This window comes from Poeciliopsis prolifica, unplaced genomic scaffold, assembly GCF_027474105.1.
Source record: "Poeciliopsis prolifica strain line A6 unplaced genomic scaffold, Auburn_PproV2 SCAFFOLD015, whole genome shotgun sequence".
Lineage (NCBI taxonomy): Eukaryota > Metazoa > Chordata > Actinopteri > Cyprinodontiformes > Poeciliidae > Poeciliopsis > Poeciliopsis prolifica.
Window position 1 is genome coordinate 7,297,449 of NW_026562390.1, and position 18,171 is coordinate 7,315,619.

At 36.1% G+C, this 18,171-nt stretch overlaps 1 protein-coding gene across 2 annotated transcripts in view; it reads right to left on the reverse strand.

The window, feature by feature from the left end:
• Positions 1–10,126: 10,126 nt before the first annotated feature.
• Positions 10,127–18,171, reverse strand: part of gnaz (guanine nucleotide binding protein (G protein), alpha z polypeptide) — a 47,253-nt gene continuing 39,208 nt past the window's right edge. For both annotated transcript variants that reach the window (XM_055040186.1, XM_055040187.1), the window contains exon 3: positions 10,127–13,344. In XM_055040186.1, the coding sequence (XP_054896161.1) occupies positions 13,000–13,344 (345 nt within the window). In that variant the 3' untranslated portion in view covers positions 10,127–12,999. The remainder of the gene's footprint in view (positions 13,345–18,171) is intronic.

The window sequence follows — 18,171 nt, forward strand, 5'->3', positions numbered from 1 at the left end:
AACAGGTATAGTAAATAATTACCTTTATCTCCAAAAACCTTAGAGATAATGTGCTGAAAAATGATTAAAATGTACATTTTTGCAGCTTAATTAACACAAAGTTGCATGGTTTCTTTTTTTATTATTATTTTACTTGTTCCAGAATTGTATTTCATATGTAATGAGGTTCTCACAATTTCTCCATCAAAAATAGCCAAGTCAAGATTTTGTCTTGCTGTCTGTCATGTTTGTGAAATTTGACTTATCGAATTGCAAAAGGTAAACTGAATAACTTTGTGAAAACTGTTTTTGATCTACACGTTTGCTAAAGAAAGCTCGACTTTATCTCAAACAGTAAGACAAACAAAAAGCACTTAAATTAATTTTCACTCCGCTACACAAACAGTTTATGTTCCTAATAATAATGTATTTCTTATCAGCTTGTTAATAATTACTCTTAGGAAGAATGATACAGGGCCAAATCAAAGAAAAGTAACCCTTGCCTGCAATAATTCATGAAATTATGAGACAGTTGGAGACCCTGGAGTATTTCAAGGCTGTTGTTAATTTAACCTTAAAAATCAATTGAAATACATATATGGAATAATATAAAAACAACATTAAATTAAGCAACAAAACAGACTCATTTTCTGTACATGTTAATAAAGGTTACAGCCGTAATCAGAACTTATAAAATAGTACTTTTGTCATGTAAATGTATTTTGTAGATGTTGCATAAACCAGCCTCTAGATGTCTCTGCTGTACCACAAACCCACTCTGACTCTAAACCAGGCGTGCCCATGTCCAGTCCATGTACTCATCCCTTCTCCATCAAACCTGAAACAAATCCTCAACCTTTCTTTAATGTCTTCTGATGCAGCACTTTATGAACAACCAGCTTCTTCAATAACTTGTGGATTACCATTCCGATGCAGTGACTGCAGTCAGGGTAGCAGTTTTTGTGTTGGCTGTAAGATGATTTCTGAATTAAGAATATTTTTTTTATTGGTTGGAGTAATGTGCATTTTTTTTCTTAGACTCATTTGCTTCAAGTCATGATCATCAAAATTACCAAAAATAAACAATTGAAATATATTAATATAATCTACATAATTTCACTTCAAAAATAGTCAACTTTGCTGAGATCTATGTCTACAATTCAAGCAGAAATCAAGTGAAACTAAAGCTATTTAATTAATTTTAATTAAGAAAAACCCTGATATATGGAGTAATTTTAAACATACATCAAATGCTTCAAGTCATGCAGAGCCAAAGGTTGCTTTTTTATATTTTCCAGGTCTGCAACACCAAAGAAAAACAAAATAAATGCCACAATACATCAGCCAGAGCTATGTGGACAGGAAGACTCAGACTGGGGAGTTATCTGACTGTTCTTGTTACAAATGGCCGCTTAAAATCTCTAAATGGGGACAATCAATATGCAGCTGAATGAGAATCAATCACTGGAATGAGGCCATACTCTTCGAGGATTAGTGCTTGGATGAATCTGTTGGATTTAATCCTGATTTCCAACCTAACAAGATCTTCCAGTAAGTGCTAATGGGAAATTATGTTGCCAATGGTTTGGTTTTTGTTTTGTTTTAGTTTTACTTTGTTAGAGATTCAAATCCAACCAAAAGAGTCACAAAAAGCACATTACAGAGCTGATCATTTCCCAGTAGTGGGACACAAAAGATAAACAAGTTGCATGGTCCATCTGGTTTTGGGTATCTTACGAGCATCTTTCTGTGTCTAATATTTGTCAGATAAAAAAATTGTGCAGATAACTTGGCACGATAGTGGAGTCTTCTAAGACAGACTGATAGGAGGGAGCCATTTTGTGACTGCATATTCTGTACTATAGGTTTATATTGCTTTATTTATACACTTGAGTTGAATGAAAGAAAACAATTTCCTAATAATATCTAACATAATGTAAAATCCTACAAATGTCACAAAGCCAGAACTTTGGTTTTGTCATGAATTTAAATATATATTTTTTCAATTATAATTTTATTTTTAACCTGTTTGATTAGATCTAGGATGCTTCCTTAAAGTGTTCACACAGTTTCTGTCGTGTCATGTCCTCAGTGTCTCATTTAATACCCCCATTAGCTTAAAAATGTATCACAGGGGCTTAAACTGCATGATAAAAGAACTTCATGGCTTTTTAATCTTTCAGTGGCTCTGGTATAAATAAATCAAGAAGTGTCTTCATGCTCACACAGTCTTAGGCTGGACATGAACATTTTCTGAACACAGAAGTCAAGTTTTAATAAATTAAAAATGTGACTCTTACTGGAGTCGGGATGGGCAAAGAAGAATAAGACTTTTAATTCTTAAACCTTCTTACATTATGTCACATTACAGTGTTTTGGTCTGTCTTCATGTGATAGATATGTTTGATAGTTATTTTTTTAACATTCTTAAAATATGAAAAATGTAGGGTGCATGTGAGTCCCATCTTTGTTGATAGGATGATAGTAAGCGGAATAACTCTTGAGACCTTTCAATTGAAAACCCCAATTTGAGAGCTGAGCATCATGAATCATATTTGTTATCGTCTATTTGCTGAAGCACTTTGAGATTTTTATCTTAAAAAATGTAATATAAATAAAGTTTTACTTACATATTTGAAAGGATTGTTTAGCCGAGGTCAGTGGTAAAATATAAAAGATGTTTTCTGTCAGCATAACGAATTGTGACAAGATTGCAGAGGGCCAAGAGTTTAAAAGCCTGTGAACTGGAGTTGAATTTCCTTTCTGAAACCATATAGTTCTAATGTAATTGAAGAAATGGTGTCAAATGGATATTGAGGAGGAAGGAATCATGTTTTAAGTGAAATTAGGGAAGGTTCATAAAGATAAATCTGAGATTACCATCCTGACAAGCCATTATCAGAAAATTAACTTTATATAAATGTAGAAATGAAGATTGCTAAGTAAGGACTCATACTCTCTTGTAATGATTTGATGACTCTTAACTTCAGATTTTAAGTTAGAACTGCAAACTTCAATGTACTTTTCTCTGATTTTACATGAAAAAGTCATGCTTGTTTGAGAAATAAAATATCTTCACATGATTTTACAAATAAACATTTTTAGCTTGCAGTTCCATGCAGCTCATTTTTAGCTTATTTCTCAGTTTATTTAACTTAACATCATAAATGTCAGTACTACATCAGAATAACAAGCTCATACCTGTGATTTGATTCCTTACAGATACATACTGATATGCCCATTAGTCATGAATATGAATTAGTAGAAAACCATTTATAATCAGTTGCTTAGACTAACTTTTTTTTTTTTTTTGCCAATTTTTGTTTGTCAGTTATTCTCAGTATATTTTTCAACTGAAGCGGCACAAAAAAATGGCAGCACACAAATGCAAGTCTGCTTACTCAGCCTAATATTCCCAGCAGGCCTTTGTATCAACCTCTAAGCACCTAAAATGTGTTATAGGATACAGTAATTGCTACAGTCTAGACACAAATTACTTCTCTAATGGACGGCCAAATTAAGAAAAAGTAAACAGACTGCATGTTCCCAAACAGCACTTTGGGTAAGTATTGCAATTCAGTCCAGAGTATGTCTTAGAAAACCACAGTGACATGGAACCTTGTCGAAAAAAAAAAAAAAAAACGTGATGGAACAAGTGTGGACATAGCATTTTTGTTTTTACTTTAACTTCTCTTCTGATGAAAAATCACTTTTCCATATTTGACTGAAGTGCTTATGAATCTTAGTCTTAATTATTTAATATTTGAAATGTGTATCTTCAAGAAATGATCTTCCAAAAGACAATGGCAATGATTAAAAAAAATTGTTGCTAGGGTTTGAATTTATTGTGGATTAAATGTGTCATCGTCTAGATTTGTGGTTAAAAAAAAATGTGCCTCTGTGTGACGTCGTACTTGTGAAGGAAGACAAAGAGTGCCTGTCAGAAATGACTAATGGGCACTTTTAGAAGGAATCTTTTTGGATTCCTGCAGAATTTAAAAAGTAAGAAATAAAATGAAAAAAAGCATGCTTTAGTTCTATTTATGATGAAAATCTGACAGATGCCACTAAGTGGTGAGCACTGTGTGACATTTAGCGTCTTCTCATCCCCTTCCAGGAGACTATTGCACGAGGTCGCTCGCCCTTTTTGGCTAACGTCTTCGTTGGCATGTTATGCTTGACAGCAAAATGCTTTTCCATCAGCAGAGCTAAGATGAAGATTTGCTTTTAAAGTGGTTTCATATCCCACAATGCTCTTGCAGCCCAGGAGCAAAAACTGCCCAGATTCTGCAGGGTTGCTTTGATTTCAGCGACTTAGAATATAATCACATACTATAGGTAAAATATTAACAACACTTCATGGTGGATCCTGGACTTCTTAAAAAAAACTCTTGAACACAAGTGTCTTTAGAACCTTCTGGTTTTCAAAAGATCAACCTTTCTCAAGAGTGGTTGAGTGCTAGCTGAAAGCATATTCTTGCTTTCTTTTTCCAGAGAAGATTGCTTGAGCAGTTTTTGCACTTTGCTGTCCATTACTGCCAAAAAATAGCAAAACCTCTAAATATGACTTATAAACCCACTTTCAATATCCAAGGGTGCAAATGCATTTAGATGCAACCTGTGAAACTGACTATATAAAGAAAATGAGAAATGCTGCATTTGTTCCAACAGTTCATATAGAAGTGTGTTCCTGTAAATTTCAAATATTTCAAGAAAGTAACAAAAGATATATCTCACCATTTTGAACATTTAGGAAACAGATATAATTTAACTATCCTACCTGCCCTAGAACAGAAAGAACTCTAGACTGAATTAAAGGCACAGTATAATGTAAAATGTTTTATTCCTCACTCAAAAACATACCTGGAGGTGTTGCCTTGATTCTTTCATGCGAAACCGAGCTGCAGTTTCCCAGCTTCCATCTCACAGAGCAGCACCTCTCCCACTCAGCTCCTTCAGACTAGCCAGCAGCAATTAGCAAACACTTGGTGGAACTGTGAACTTGCCAAATTTGTCATACAAGCTACTTCTTAGTGCAATGAAAGAAAAAAAATGTTGTTGAAAGATTAATAGGGGAGCGATGTTGTGATGACTTCCTGAGCGTCTGAAAAAGCAGGAGTTTTAAGCAGACAGAGGCCCAATTTTATGGAGTCAATTTACTAAGTCAAACTTCTTTTAAGTGATAGTTTAACATATAGAAACGTAATTTGTATAACAGCTGATTTTAGCATAGTTACTTGATTGTGCTTTAAAATAGCTCTATGTGCCTGGAAAATATAAACTACAGTCCCTTTAATGTGACAGTAAGGGAAGAATGGTTGTCTTTTATAGTGAATGTAAATGCACAGTACTAAGACTTTTATGTTCTCATCTTTACATTTTAAATGCAGGACAGATCCATAATGGTGTGACTGAGTGACTTTTGGCCAGTTCTGTCAATTTGTGGAGAGTATTTTTATATTTCTTATATTTTCTTTTAACTTAATCCATACTGCTTTCTGAACTGTAGCAATGGGCGTTTTCAATTCAAAACTTAACCCTAAAACAAGGCAACAATATTAACATTTGAAAAAATGCTGCCTTTAAAATATATTTTAACCTAACATATTAAGTACACTATTTACCAAAACCAAGGACAGAAACTGTGGTTTGTGTATCTATGAATTTTCTTGAACAACTGCTTGAACTCAACTGTCTTTTAGACTTTTTTTATTTTAAAACAAGTTAGAGACCCTATTGCCTTATTGTCTATTTTAAATTAATTAAAGCCTTAGATTTTGAAAATTTATCTGATGTGAATTCTGTACAAGTTACTTGTCTTGACTGTGTATGGTACTGCCAGGAGAAGTTTTCTCAACTGGTCAAAAAATGGTTTTGAGAGGAAACAGCGACTCTCTCATATTGAACAGATGGTGCATAGCCAGATGTCACTGAGCTGGAAAATATAAATTGGACTGCATTGGTCCCGGGCATGGAGTTAGTTCAAGAGGGCAGATGTTAAGTCTTCTCATTTTATTTTCAAAGACGTAATTTAAGAATAGCTCAGGATCAGATAGAAGGCTCACGCTGCAGGGGTCAGTGGAGGGAAAAGCAAGTCAAGTTTGGGCTGAAGGGCCTGGAGGACGAGCGTCGGCCGTCATCACTCTTTCTGTGACGCGAACAGAGGAGGGCAGAGAGGTAAGATCAATCTCTGTGGGTCAGAAGGAGAAGACTGGATTCATGGGATAATTGCCAGTAAATAGGAGTAGAGATAGGAGGAGATGAAGTACTAAACTGCTTACAAGAAAGCCAGACGTGGAATTTTTATCCAGCAGCCTGAAGGGCTGTCTGTTCGATTCACATGAAAGTTTTAAACCCAGAGAGCAGGTGGGGGCAGATAGGGGAGAAAAGCTGCAGGAGGGAGGAATAAAGAGCACAGAAAGGGATGTGAATGAACAGGATAGAGAGTTGAGCTGAGGACAGAAGCAAGCAGGGGGAAAATGAAGCAGTGGAAAAACAGACCAGAAAAACTTTGAAAAAGAGCTTCTGATGAAAATGGAAAGAAGCAGGAGAAGCTGCAGCAGTACAGTGTTTTTTTTTTTTTTTTAACACATTTCTCTGTTTTCTAAACTAAAAATGTCTGGAACATCCAGGAGGCCTGCACAGGACTTCCATGGATTACAGATATGCTGTGTTTGAAAGCCAAGAACTTCTCTTGGTGCCAGTACATTGGACGCTGCTATTTTAGAAACACATTCCATTCTTCTCTTGTTTGGATGTCTTCATGTTAATGAGACATCATCCATTCATGAGAATGACACTCTAGCCTTCATCAACAAACCTTTAATTTGCATTTTTAATATCTAAGTCCAAAGTTTCTGTATTTTTAATAATATTTTTAGATCAAGGGTGGCAGAGGAATCTTCTTTCATGTTTCCTCTGTTTTATCTTTTCAGTCACATTTAAATATTTCTCATCATTAAACAAATTTTAGGATAAGAGAAAATCTAAAAAGTTTTTTTCATGTCATCATTTTACTTATTAAGGGAATAAGTTATCAAAACCAGACTGGCCTCATGTGCAAATATAATTGGTGGTAGAAAAACAACAGTCTAGTCCTGAGTTGGTGCTTCAGGATCTAAACAACTTGCCATATTAGATGGAGCCACAAATTTTGCTCCAAACTTAATAAAATCTTGAAGGAGAAAGTCCAGCTTTCTGCCCTTGACTTGAGCTCAAGGAGACTTGGCTCAGGTGCCATGACAGTGATCTAAAACACACCGGCAGGTCCACCTCTGAGTGGCTCGAGAAACAGAGACAAGGCTTTGGGGTGGCCTACTAAAAGTCTGGATTTAAATCCAATTAAAATCCTATTTAAAGTCCTCAAGCAGGCCACCTATGCTCAAAAACTCTCCAGTGTGATTTAGTTAGTTAATTAAAAGCAGTTCTGCAAAGACAGGGAGAAAACTCCCACAGTTTAAAGACTCATTACTGTCAGTTATTAGATTTAGGGAGCAAAATACTTGTTCACATAGGGCCACATTGATTCTGAGCATTTCCCTTTGATAGATAAAATCATCCTTCAGAAAATCCACTTTGGTCTGACGGATGTTAAAAATTGATGATCAAAAAAAATAGAAGTAGGACAAAAACACAGTTCAAGGTTTTTTTTCACAGGCTTGTATACTAATTTCTATTCTTTCCAATATAATCTGAGAATTGGTTCTGCAGATATCAACAAATCAATAGCTGTGACTATTAGAAGAAATGTATTCAGTATTTAATGTAAAACTCTATTCATGAAAACAATACCATAAGCCTTTTCCACCTTAAATATAGCTTGCTGCTCCCGTGGGTTGAGCATGGCATAAGATAGTGTGATAGAGTGATAAAGCACTATGTGAGGGGAACATTATTAAATTCTTCAGATCGCCACAGTTGCACAAATTGCACACACAATACTTGTGATTTACAGCGTTGTAAGAAAAATGTCCCGTCGCCATCAAGAGCAACAAAACCTGTGCTGGGAAAACATACTGGTCCCATCCGGGCCAGAATACAAACTGCTATAAATTCAAATGTAAGTAATGAAATCTATTTTTGTGGTACTTTGTTTATTTGCACATATAAAGATGAATTTCAACATACAATGGACATTCTTTGAGGTTTTTTTATGTGTTTTTTTTTCCAGAATTGGTCAGGCAAATACCTCGCTGTCTCCACAGCAATCTCTTGTGATAATAAACTGTTGACTATATTCCATTGTTTTATGGAGTTTACTCCTAATGTCTTTGAACTAATAAATTAAAAACATCATCCTTTGAGTTTCTTTTTTGCATCCATTTAGTAGCTTTGTGGCTTTTATAGCCGCCCCAGGCCCTGACCACATGATGGTCACAAGACACAATTTCTGCAGAAAAAAAAAAAACACATTCTCGTACTCTTATTTTCTCATCAGCAAGCTATATTTATGTTCGGCCCTCAGAAAAATTCCCACTCTCTTGAATCAATCCCAGGAAGAACACTTGTGACCGATAGTTGCTCTTGACATACAAAAGTTGAGCAACTTGCCAACAGATAACATCCAAATTAAAGGGATAAGAGAATTTTGTGAAGGCTTTTGCGATCTGTGCTGTCGTCTGTGTGCGTGTGTGCAGTAAACTGCGTTTAAGCATGAAAATTGTCACATGGACATTAATGAAGTACACCAGATTAGTCACGAATGCGAACCATGGTTTGATCAAAGCACACTCTACAATTATTGGACCCCACGGTTAAAAAGAAAACAGCAAAACGTCTTAAAATAAATGAGTCTTCTTTCATTTTCTCAGCATCCTTCATAGAATAAACTTGAAATCTTGCACTGCACAGCTTTTACCAATTCTAGATTTTTTAAACTTTATAATTCTTGTTTTGGGGCTGGAAGATAGGGAAGCTGATGTCACCATTGTCTTGCATGAAGAAGAAGCTGAGTTAAAATCCTGCTCACTCTACATGCAGTGGGTTTCTTATTGGGTTTTCCAGTCCAAAAAGATGACTAGTAGGTTAGTTAGCATCTCTTAATTGAAATTATGTATGCATGTGTGGACTGTAAAACATTTGAGCTGTGTTTAGTTGATCAGAAATCTAAAGAATTAAAAGTATTTTAAAGTAAAATAAGTAGTTATTTTAATTTAAAAAATAATACAGAAGTGTGTGCTTTTAACAAGGTCAGGGCAGTTTCCTTTTCTTTCACATAATTATTTGGTTTAAATTACAGCATGAAGTTAAAACCCACAATTCAAGATTAATTAATTTAAAAAACAATGTTTAGACAACTTGCCTTTTGTAGTTAAATCAACTTCACAAACTTTCATTTCTGAGTTAAAACCAACACATTTTTCTTGTTGCCTTTGATTGCATTTTCAATGCAGCAGGTGGACTTTCATTTTCAAGTTGAACCATCTTCAAATGTTTTACCGTGTGTGTATATGCATGGTTGTTTGTTCTGTATGTTGATCTGTCCAGGCTGTACCCCGTCTCTTGTTGAAGCACTGCTATAGACGATTTACTGGTTTCTTCAGAAAACAGTACATTTCTTACTTGAATGAGATTTTCTCTGTCAAAGAGTGGCTAAGAGAAACGTGCCTCTGTCACACACAATGTCCATCTTTCAGGGAAGAAGGATTTGCAATACATAAAAGCAATGATTCCTCAACGTTGTTTCCCTCCACTGAATGAATGTACGTGCATTGAAAGTTGGATTTTTCTTGTTTTATTATTTCCAGTGTAGGATTATTATTACTACAAATTTGCACATTCAGTTCTTCTTTTCATGCAGAGGTTTGTAGATGTTCTGAATAAACTCTAATTTGTGTCTTGTGAGGTTTAGAAAAAGAGTGGTCTGTGAACAGGCAGACCTGTTGGGTCAGCGAGAGTTTATACACTAATTAGAGCGGAATCCTGTCATCCCACCACACAGAGGCCAAGTTCATTCAGGAGTAATTTAATTGCATACTTCATACCCAAAGTTTTCTTGCTCCAATGGCTACATTGTACGCAGAGGACCCCCTTGCCACCACCTTTTATACGACGGCCTTGGAGGTTGCAAATTGTTTTTATGCATAATTACAGTGAAACAAGAACACTTAGACAAAAATCACCCAAGAAACACATTCACTACACCATAGAAATTTGCATAAGTTGTTTTATTCATAGTTATTGTCCTTTTATATTTTGTATCTCATTGTTTTTGTTTTTTGTTTTTTTGTTAATTTTTTTTTCAGATTTTTGTTGAAGTGGACATCCTGTAAAGCCAAGCTCGAAGCCCTTGACTGAGTTGTTCTCTGAGCTGAAAAGATAGAGGGAAGAGTGGAGAGGGATCTTCCTCTTCTGTCTCTCGCTCTCTCTTTATGTCACTGACAGTATCCCAACTCAACCTTTATTTTCACTTGTTTGAACAAAGAGTGTACCTTACAGTATATTTACATCATAGCGACTCACAATTTCCACTTAGATAACGTAAGGAAGGTTGAACTTTCAAGAATTAGTTTATGATGTTTTAAATTCTTGTTCTTCTTTGATCCACTTTGTCCTCACATAATGACCTTAAAGAGAGTGTTTTCTTGTCATTACATCGATCTAATCTTCTTAGTCATCAACATAACATTTTTCTCAGCATTTCTATATTCATATATCTCTTTTTCAATAGATTCCTCTCTGAGAACTGTACAATCGTACACAGTGTTTGACTTTTATATATATTTTTTGGGAATATATTATTCAAACCCGAGGAAAAAAAGAAACATAATCCCAAAGAAAATATATATTAGTATCCCAAAGTAACAAAATCATGCATGTTTTAATGTATTTCCCATAAAAACAAAACAAAAAAATAAAAACAAAAAAAGTATGGGATCTGGTTTTATTTACAAACTGATCTTGGCACGGTTTTTGTTGTCTCTTGCTGGACTCTTGGAATGGTTATAAACATGATTTTTACTTTTCTGAGTGTAACATACCTCAGGTATTTTAAGTCAGTGACCTGCCATAATGAGCAAGTATGAGATACTTTTTTTTATTTTTAAAGCACATAAATACTGAAAAAAGATGAGGGAGGAAAAAGGACATAAGAGGTTCAACCAGAGAAAAGAAAAGAAATAAGGTGCCTTGCAAATGTGTTTTTACCTCCTGTGCTTCACATTTCTTTCACTTGCAGCCACAATTGTGTGCTTTATTAGGATTTTGTTTGACAAAACAAGACAAAGCAGTGCCTAATAATGTTGGTGGTTCTCAAATTTTACAAACCGACTTCTGAAAAGTGTGACTTGAATTTATATTCACCCCCTTTACGCTGACACCACTAAATAAAATTGGATGCAAACAATTGCAAAAGTATGTTAACTTCTGAGGCCATTACTTTTAGAACCAGTTTCAGCTGTTGCATTTTGAACCTAAAGTCACTTTCTAAACTTCACAAAATTTCTTTTTTTTTGTTTGTTTTTGCCACTTCTTTGCAAAAATAATTAAAGCTTCATTCGACAGGATGAAAATTGTGAAGCTGTGCTAAAGAATCTTAATTGAATTTTGGTCTGGACTTTGGGAATATATGAAAGACAAATATGCGTCGATGTAAGCTTTTGTTTTGGGGCACTTTCTCTAGATGTTGTTACCAGAGTCTTTGCATCCTCTGACAAATGTTCTTTCAACAGATATTGTTCTTTTAACTTTCTGCCTAATCTGTCCAATTTGTTCTTTGGTCTTTGCGATGCCGTGTGTTCACCAAAGTTCTTTAAAGCTAGATCACTCTGTTTGCTATTTTTCTATACATGCTATGTCTACAAAATTATGCGGGTTACAGTGGAACATCGAATCATGTCACATCTAAAGTATGTCATGCTTTTGGTGCAGTTGAGTTAAGAATAGTGCATCTGTACTGGGATCAATGATGTGTAATTCACAGTGTTCTGCTAGCATGTTCTATTTTAACTTACATATAAAATGTTTAATATTTTAGGACCAACTGACTAAGTGAGAGTGAAATGTCAATGGCTGTCTGATAGTTATTAGCTGAACTGATTAGTAGAATAAGAAATGTCTGACCAATGGGATAAATAAAACAATTGTATATGACATTCATTACTCAAATGACTTCTTATCTCACTTTATTTAATTAACTTGGAGGTCTCCCAGATAATGGGGCTGAACACACGAAGTTGAAAAGCAAGCATATTTTTTCTTTCATGTCTCAATTATGCACTGCTTTGTGCTGATCCATCACTCAAAATCTTAATGACATACATGTGTAGTTTGTGGTTGCAATGTGACAAAAAAGTTGAAAAGTTCAAGAGGCAGCTGAACTTTTGCAAGGCACTGCTGTGTGCTGAAAACAAGTTTCACCTTTTTATTTTTTTTAGGTCGTGGCAGTTTCCTTTTTGACAGTAACCCTGTGACATCATATCAACTGATTTTTTTTCCCCTTCAGAAACAGAGATTGAAGGGTTACAGCTCATCAGGTACACTCACTGTATCCAAAATGTGAAGACTCCCGTCTCCTCCCCGACCCCCCCCAAAAAAACAGCATTGATTTGTAAAGATTATATATTATAACGCAGCATTAATTGACTCAGGCAAATAATAGAAAGGGGGAAAAAAACTGCCAGTTCACACTTGGATCTCACTCTTAGGTTTGACAAGAGTAGTCTTGAATTTTCCAGTGTCGCTCTGTCAAAGGAGAGTTGACCCAAATACCTTGTGTGTGGACAAACCATAAAGATGTATGTGTGTGTTTATGTGTGGCGTCTCTGCATACTTAAATTCAGTGCAAACACATAGGGTAAAAATTCCCACCTCAACTACGACCCGGCAGCTCTGTTGACTCAACAGCGATGTCCAACCCGACCAACTTAACACAGATTTTTATCTGCAGTTCTCTCCTGCAAATCCTCGAAAGCAGACACACTAACACATTGCCCACTGGTGGGGGCCAACTGGATCTGAGCTGCCTGCATTTCTCCCGCCGCAAAAACCCACCTAAACCCACCTCCCATCCAGAGTCAGGTCCTAGCATAGCCCAATATACTTGAGATTGTTCTGGATGATCACGTCCGTGACAGCATCGAACACAAACTGGATGTTGCTGGTGTCGGTGGCACAGGTGAAGTGTGAATAGATCTCCTTGGTCTCCTTGTTGCGGTTGAGGTCCTCGAACTGCCGCTGCACGTAGACGGCCGCCTCTTCATAGGTGTTCTGGCCTTTGTAGTCTGGGAAGCATACTGTCAAGGGAATGCGTTTAATCTTCTCAGCCAGCAAGTCCTTCTTGTTGAGGAAGAGAATGAGCGATGTGTTGGTGAACCAGTTGTTGTTGCAGATGGAGTCGAACAGACGCAAGCTCTCGGCCATGCGGCTCTGTGTGGGCACAGAAACACAAAACTCAAGAACAACGAAAAGGCACGTTTCATGGCTAATGTGAGTTTCTGATCAACACAGTTTGTAATCTTCAGTGGGTTTTGACATTCACATATGAAAATCAGACACAAAAGGTTTCGACAACCTGTCAGGATGAAAACAAAAAGAAAACAGCCTTGTACGTCAGAGACATCAGCTTGACCAACCAAATGTGCAAATCGTCTGTTGTGTCAACAGAGATTTAAGACTAAGATAAACGGAGACCTCAGTTTGAACTCTCATTCTCTCCCATGAAACTGTCAAATACATCTTCAACCACATTCAACATGTCCGGTATTGTGAAATGATCAGCTAAAGAGGACGTGCTATTTAATATTTTCGCAACTGATAACCTGAATGGACTGTGTGAACAAAAGATAAAATGAGAAATGTTCACGTTTATAGTCTGTGTGCAGTTTTATTTTTTGCAAAAATAAGTTTGAATGTACATGTTCATGACACCTGCAAGAATTACTTAGGAGCTTTAAAATTAACATAGTTTTTTTTTATTTGTTTGTTTTTATTTAAGTAACTATAAATAATCACAGCTCATCACTGCATTATTAAACAACTTTCTTTTAGGACAAACTAAAAAATGCAATGAAAGTTGTTGAATTAACTTTTGTTTTCAGTCTAAACATCATAAAAATGTGGTTAAAAAGTTAAAAAGTTGCTTTTTTCCTGGATTTACATGGGGACGAGGTTCAGTCATTCTCAAATGGTAGTAAAATACCTGATATCAAGAGTAGCATGGTTTTTACCTTTACCTTAAATCTTTAATCCAACATATTAAGCATCAAACCTGAGAGTTTTATTCCTGCTATTAATTCTCCCTGTGAAAAAATAACCAAAGTTCATACATTATAAAAAAAATAAAAAGGATGAAAACATTTCAGATTTTTTGTCATTCTTTTGATTTTGTTTTGGACTATTATGAGAATTGTTGATTCTATTTGGGTTTTTACAACCAAGCATGCACAGCTGTAAACTGTTATATATGTGAAATTAGTAATTTGTTATGATTCAGGCAAAGAGACAGATAAGTATCTCATTATTGTGTTTTACAAGCATCTCATTCTGTAAATAGTTGATTCTTAATCTGTGCTATTCTACTTATTTGTGGAGGATCACAATGCAGGGAGCAAAGCATCGCCAAAAGGAGTTACATGTAGCAAAATAGGTAAGATGGCCTGTCAGCTATTTACTTGGGATGTGTGATTGGATGAGGTATAATTTCCTGCATATAAGGTTTTAATTGAGTTAGCCAACTTCATCTCAATTTTCAGATCATCTGCAGCTTTTTCCCATTTGTGATTTGATTGGCAGTAGACTGCGTTCGTTGATTGACCAGAGGATCTACGTCACTGGATGAGCAAGGATGGTCATTACAAATTCCTCAAACAACAACATCTTAACCGCTACCATCAGTCCGCAAAATGACAAGCTGCAAATTGATAATTCCACGGTCAAATCTGCTGGTCAGAACCTTTTCGTCAATTCTGGCAGAAGAGCGTCAGCTGGACAGAGTAACCCACAAAGGAGAAAATTATCAAGAGATTTCTGAGAAACTGGCTGAAAAACATGTGCAAAGTGACATCACTGGTCCTTCAACCACCTCCTGAGCATAAAAGTTCCCATATATCAAGGAACACACTGTCAACTTGACTGGGACCCATTTAGTTTTCTTTATCTGTATGCTCTGTGTTTGCTATGTGACCTATTAGCTATAAACAACCTTGACACCTTGACACATTTGGTTATTGAATCTCATTTGATTCAATAACCAGTTAAATAGTTTGCAGAGACAGATAGATTCCCACATCTAACCTGGAGTATTTTAACCCTCCTATTTGTTGGTTGTGTGGGACCAAGCATATAATCATGTCTTGGGGAGAATCTGTGCACCCTGCACTCATGTGATGTTGAATGTATAAGAGAAAAGAGAAGAATAGAAAGTTGATCTGTTCATGGCAGCTGCTGGCATGTGGCGACTAGCCAGCAGCTTGTGACTGGGAAGATGTTAGATGGAGGACTGCTGTTTTGAAAGGTTACAGAAACAACATGCTCGAAGCAAATCATAAGATCTGCACTGCATGGAAAAAAAAAGTGGAAAAAGAGAGAGATGCTGATTGTTCAATGGCGTAAGCGCAATATTTTTGGACTGAAGGAAAATGTTACAGTTTTGAGAAAACAGGTGAGCGAAACTTTTACATACATATCAAAAAACTAAATCACAGAAGATACTGAAGGCTGAGAAGACAAATAATGAAAAGCAGCTTTATAATGCATTCTCAGAAGTTTGCATATATCTCACCTGCTACTGGAGTCATTAATAACTCCTGTAGCTTAAATCCAGATTTTTAGCCTTAGAGGCTAACAGCTAATATGAAACTGTACATCCCAATACAAAGTGGATATCAATGACTTTAAATTGACACTAGTCTCAAGATGTAGTTGTGGTTCATGCAAATAATTTTCTGAAACCTTAAAACATTTAAAATGGATAAAAGGTTTGAATCTAGGTTGCATACTTTTGCTCAAACTGATCACTCAAAATGCTTCCAAGCAAAAGATTTATTCACTAAGCTCCACATACTATAGGTGTCATCTGAAAACTAAAAATATCCGCTTGCCTGTGTAACCCGTCTCAGTCTCTTTGCTTCTAACGTGGAATCTGGTTCATGTCTACTGAGCAACATGCTCACAAATTGCTGCCAGGAAAGAAATTTGACGTTTATTGCACTGGGAGGATCTTCAACAAAAAATAAAAAATGAAAAAAATCCAATGATCAGTTGTTCCTTGTGGTTATTAACATCTCAGATATCTATAGTGACATTCTTGCAGTCCACAGAGAATATTGTAAAGGCTGAGGCATAAAACTTCATATTCTTCATCTTCATGTAATACATTTGCTTTTGCACTTATTCACAAATATATTTTTTCCATGTAAGAAAAAATTTGAATAGCTTGAATTCTTCTAGGACATTTTAGATAACAGTTCAAATTGAAATGAGAGGCCAACCAATATTAGACAGCTTGTTTTTAAAGTTGAGACAGACTGGAAACTGAAGACTGGGCCCTAAACATTGTATACAGCACAAAAAGCTGTTGGGATGTTTGACCTCGCTCTTCCTCTTTCCTGCATGTCAAAACATGACTGCGACTGCTTTGAGAGGACAGCAGGAGACAGCCAGCTGAGCCCAGGGAGGCTCTCGTCTCTTCTGCTGGCCACTTCACACTTGTGCTGAAAGATTTCTTAATGGGGAGTGCAAAGGAAAAGGTTAGCTGGGGGGAGACAGGAACTCTAATGTATGCAGCTCCTCCGTTCTTTGCTTCAAACACCAACAACTGATGCAGATTTTCTCATGTACAAAAGCATAGACAAACGCATTGGCTTAAATTAAGTCTGAGAATTAATGAGGAGGTCCACCACAATGTGCCTGCTTTGTTTCCATAAATTAAATTAAAAAAAGATTTAAATGTGTGGCCACACCTGCATGATTCATTGAGGTTCATTTTTCATGCAGCCTTATGAGGCCAGGCCTCTTTGCATTTAGCAGCAAACTCATTGTACCTGAGAGCTGCATTATTTAGGATTTGCCATCTTTGTTCTGCCCCTTTTTTTTAAATTAGTAATGTCTCAACATGCGGCAGCCACACTGCAGAACTCAGAGCTGAAATTACATGAATTTTTGAATCTGAATTATTTTCAAAGTATTCTTATAAAATCTAATCATTTTGTCTGACATTTGCATGTTTATGGTTTCGCTGAGACTTACAGACAATAATCCTCTGAGCCGTGCATGTGCCTTACCTTGATTTGGGATTGCATAAGAGGAAGGTCATGCCATCTCCTCTAAAGGACAAACTAATAAAAGATTATTGAGGATGACAGACAAAATGGACTGAGACAGCTTTGTAGGTGAAAGCAATGACATGAAACCTGTAATGCTGTTTTAGCTTCTGTATAATAAATCAACATCCAGGTGCATTTTATCAATATTCAAGATCCTGAATGAAACCAACTTTTTTGAATAACTGGCATGAAAAATTCAAGGCTAGATTCTGGATTGTATTTATTATATTTATTCTGAGTATTTTTTTCTAAACTCATTAGAAGATATTATTACTGATCACTTGTCAGACGCTCCTCTAAAGTGCATATGGTGGACAAAAAAATTGAACAAAATAAAACATTATTAAACCTGCCATAATGGAAACATCTTAAAAGATGTCATTGTCTAATGTGAAGGAAGAATTGCTAAAATAAGCAAGCAGTTAGCAGTAGAAAATTGATCCTGCAGCCAGGGATGATATTTACCAAAGAGAAAATAACAACCTTGTTTTTTTTTTTGTTTTTTTTATTTCACAGACACTAAATTTACAGCAGTTTTGCAGAATCAGCCATTGCTTATTAATCTGCGCTCCACATTCATGATACCACACCCATTCATAGACTTTCATAGACTCATGCACATACATGCATGCACATGCAGTCTTCAGCCATGTTTTTTTTTCCCTTTTCATCCTCCCCTACCTCATCGCAGCTCACTGTCAACAGCGCTAGGATTAGGAGCATTTGACTGGCCTGTTTCTTAGCAACAGTAACCATGGCATCCGATTCATTATGAAGACAGGGATGGGACAGAGAAATGCATCAGGGAATGAGCTGATTGGTAAATGTACTATAATTATTATGGAGCGTTTTCTTTCTCGTGTGACTTTGTGCGTCTCGACTGAACTGCTTTCATTTACGGACGGAGGGACGCTATTTTCCGTGTGTGTCT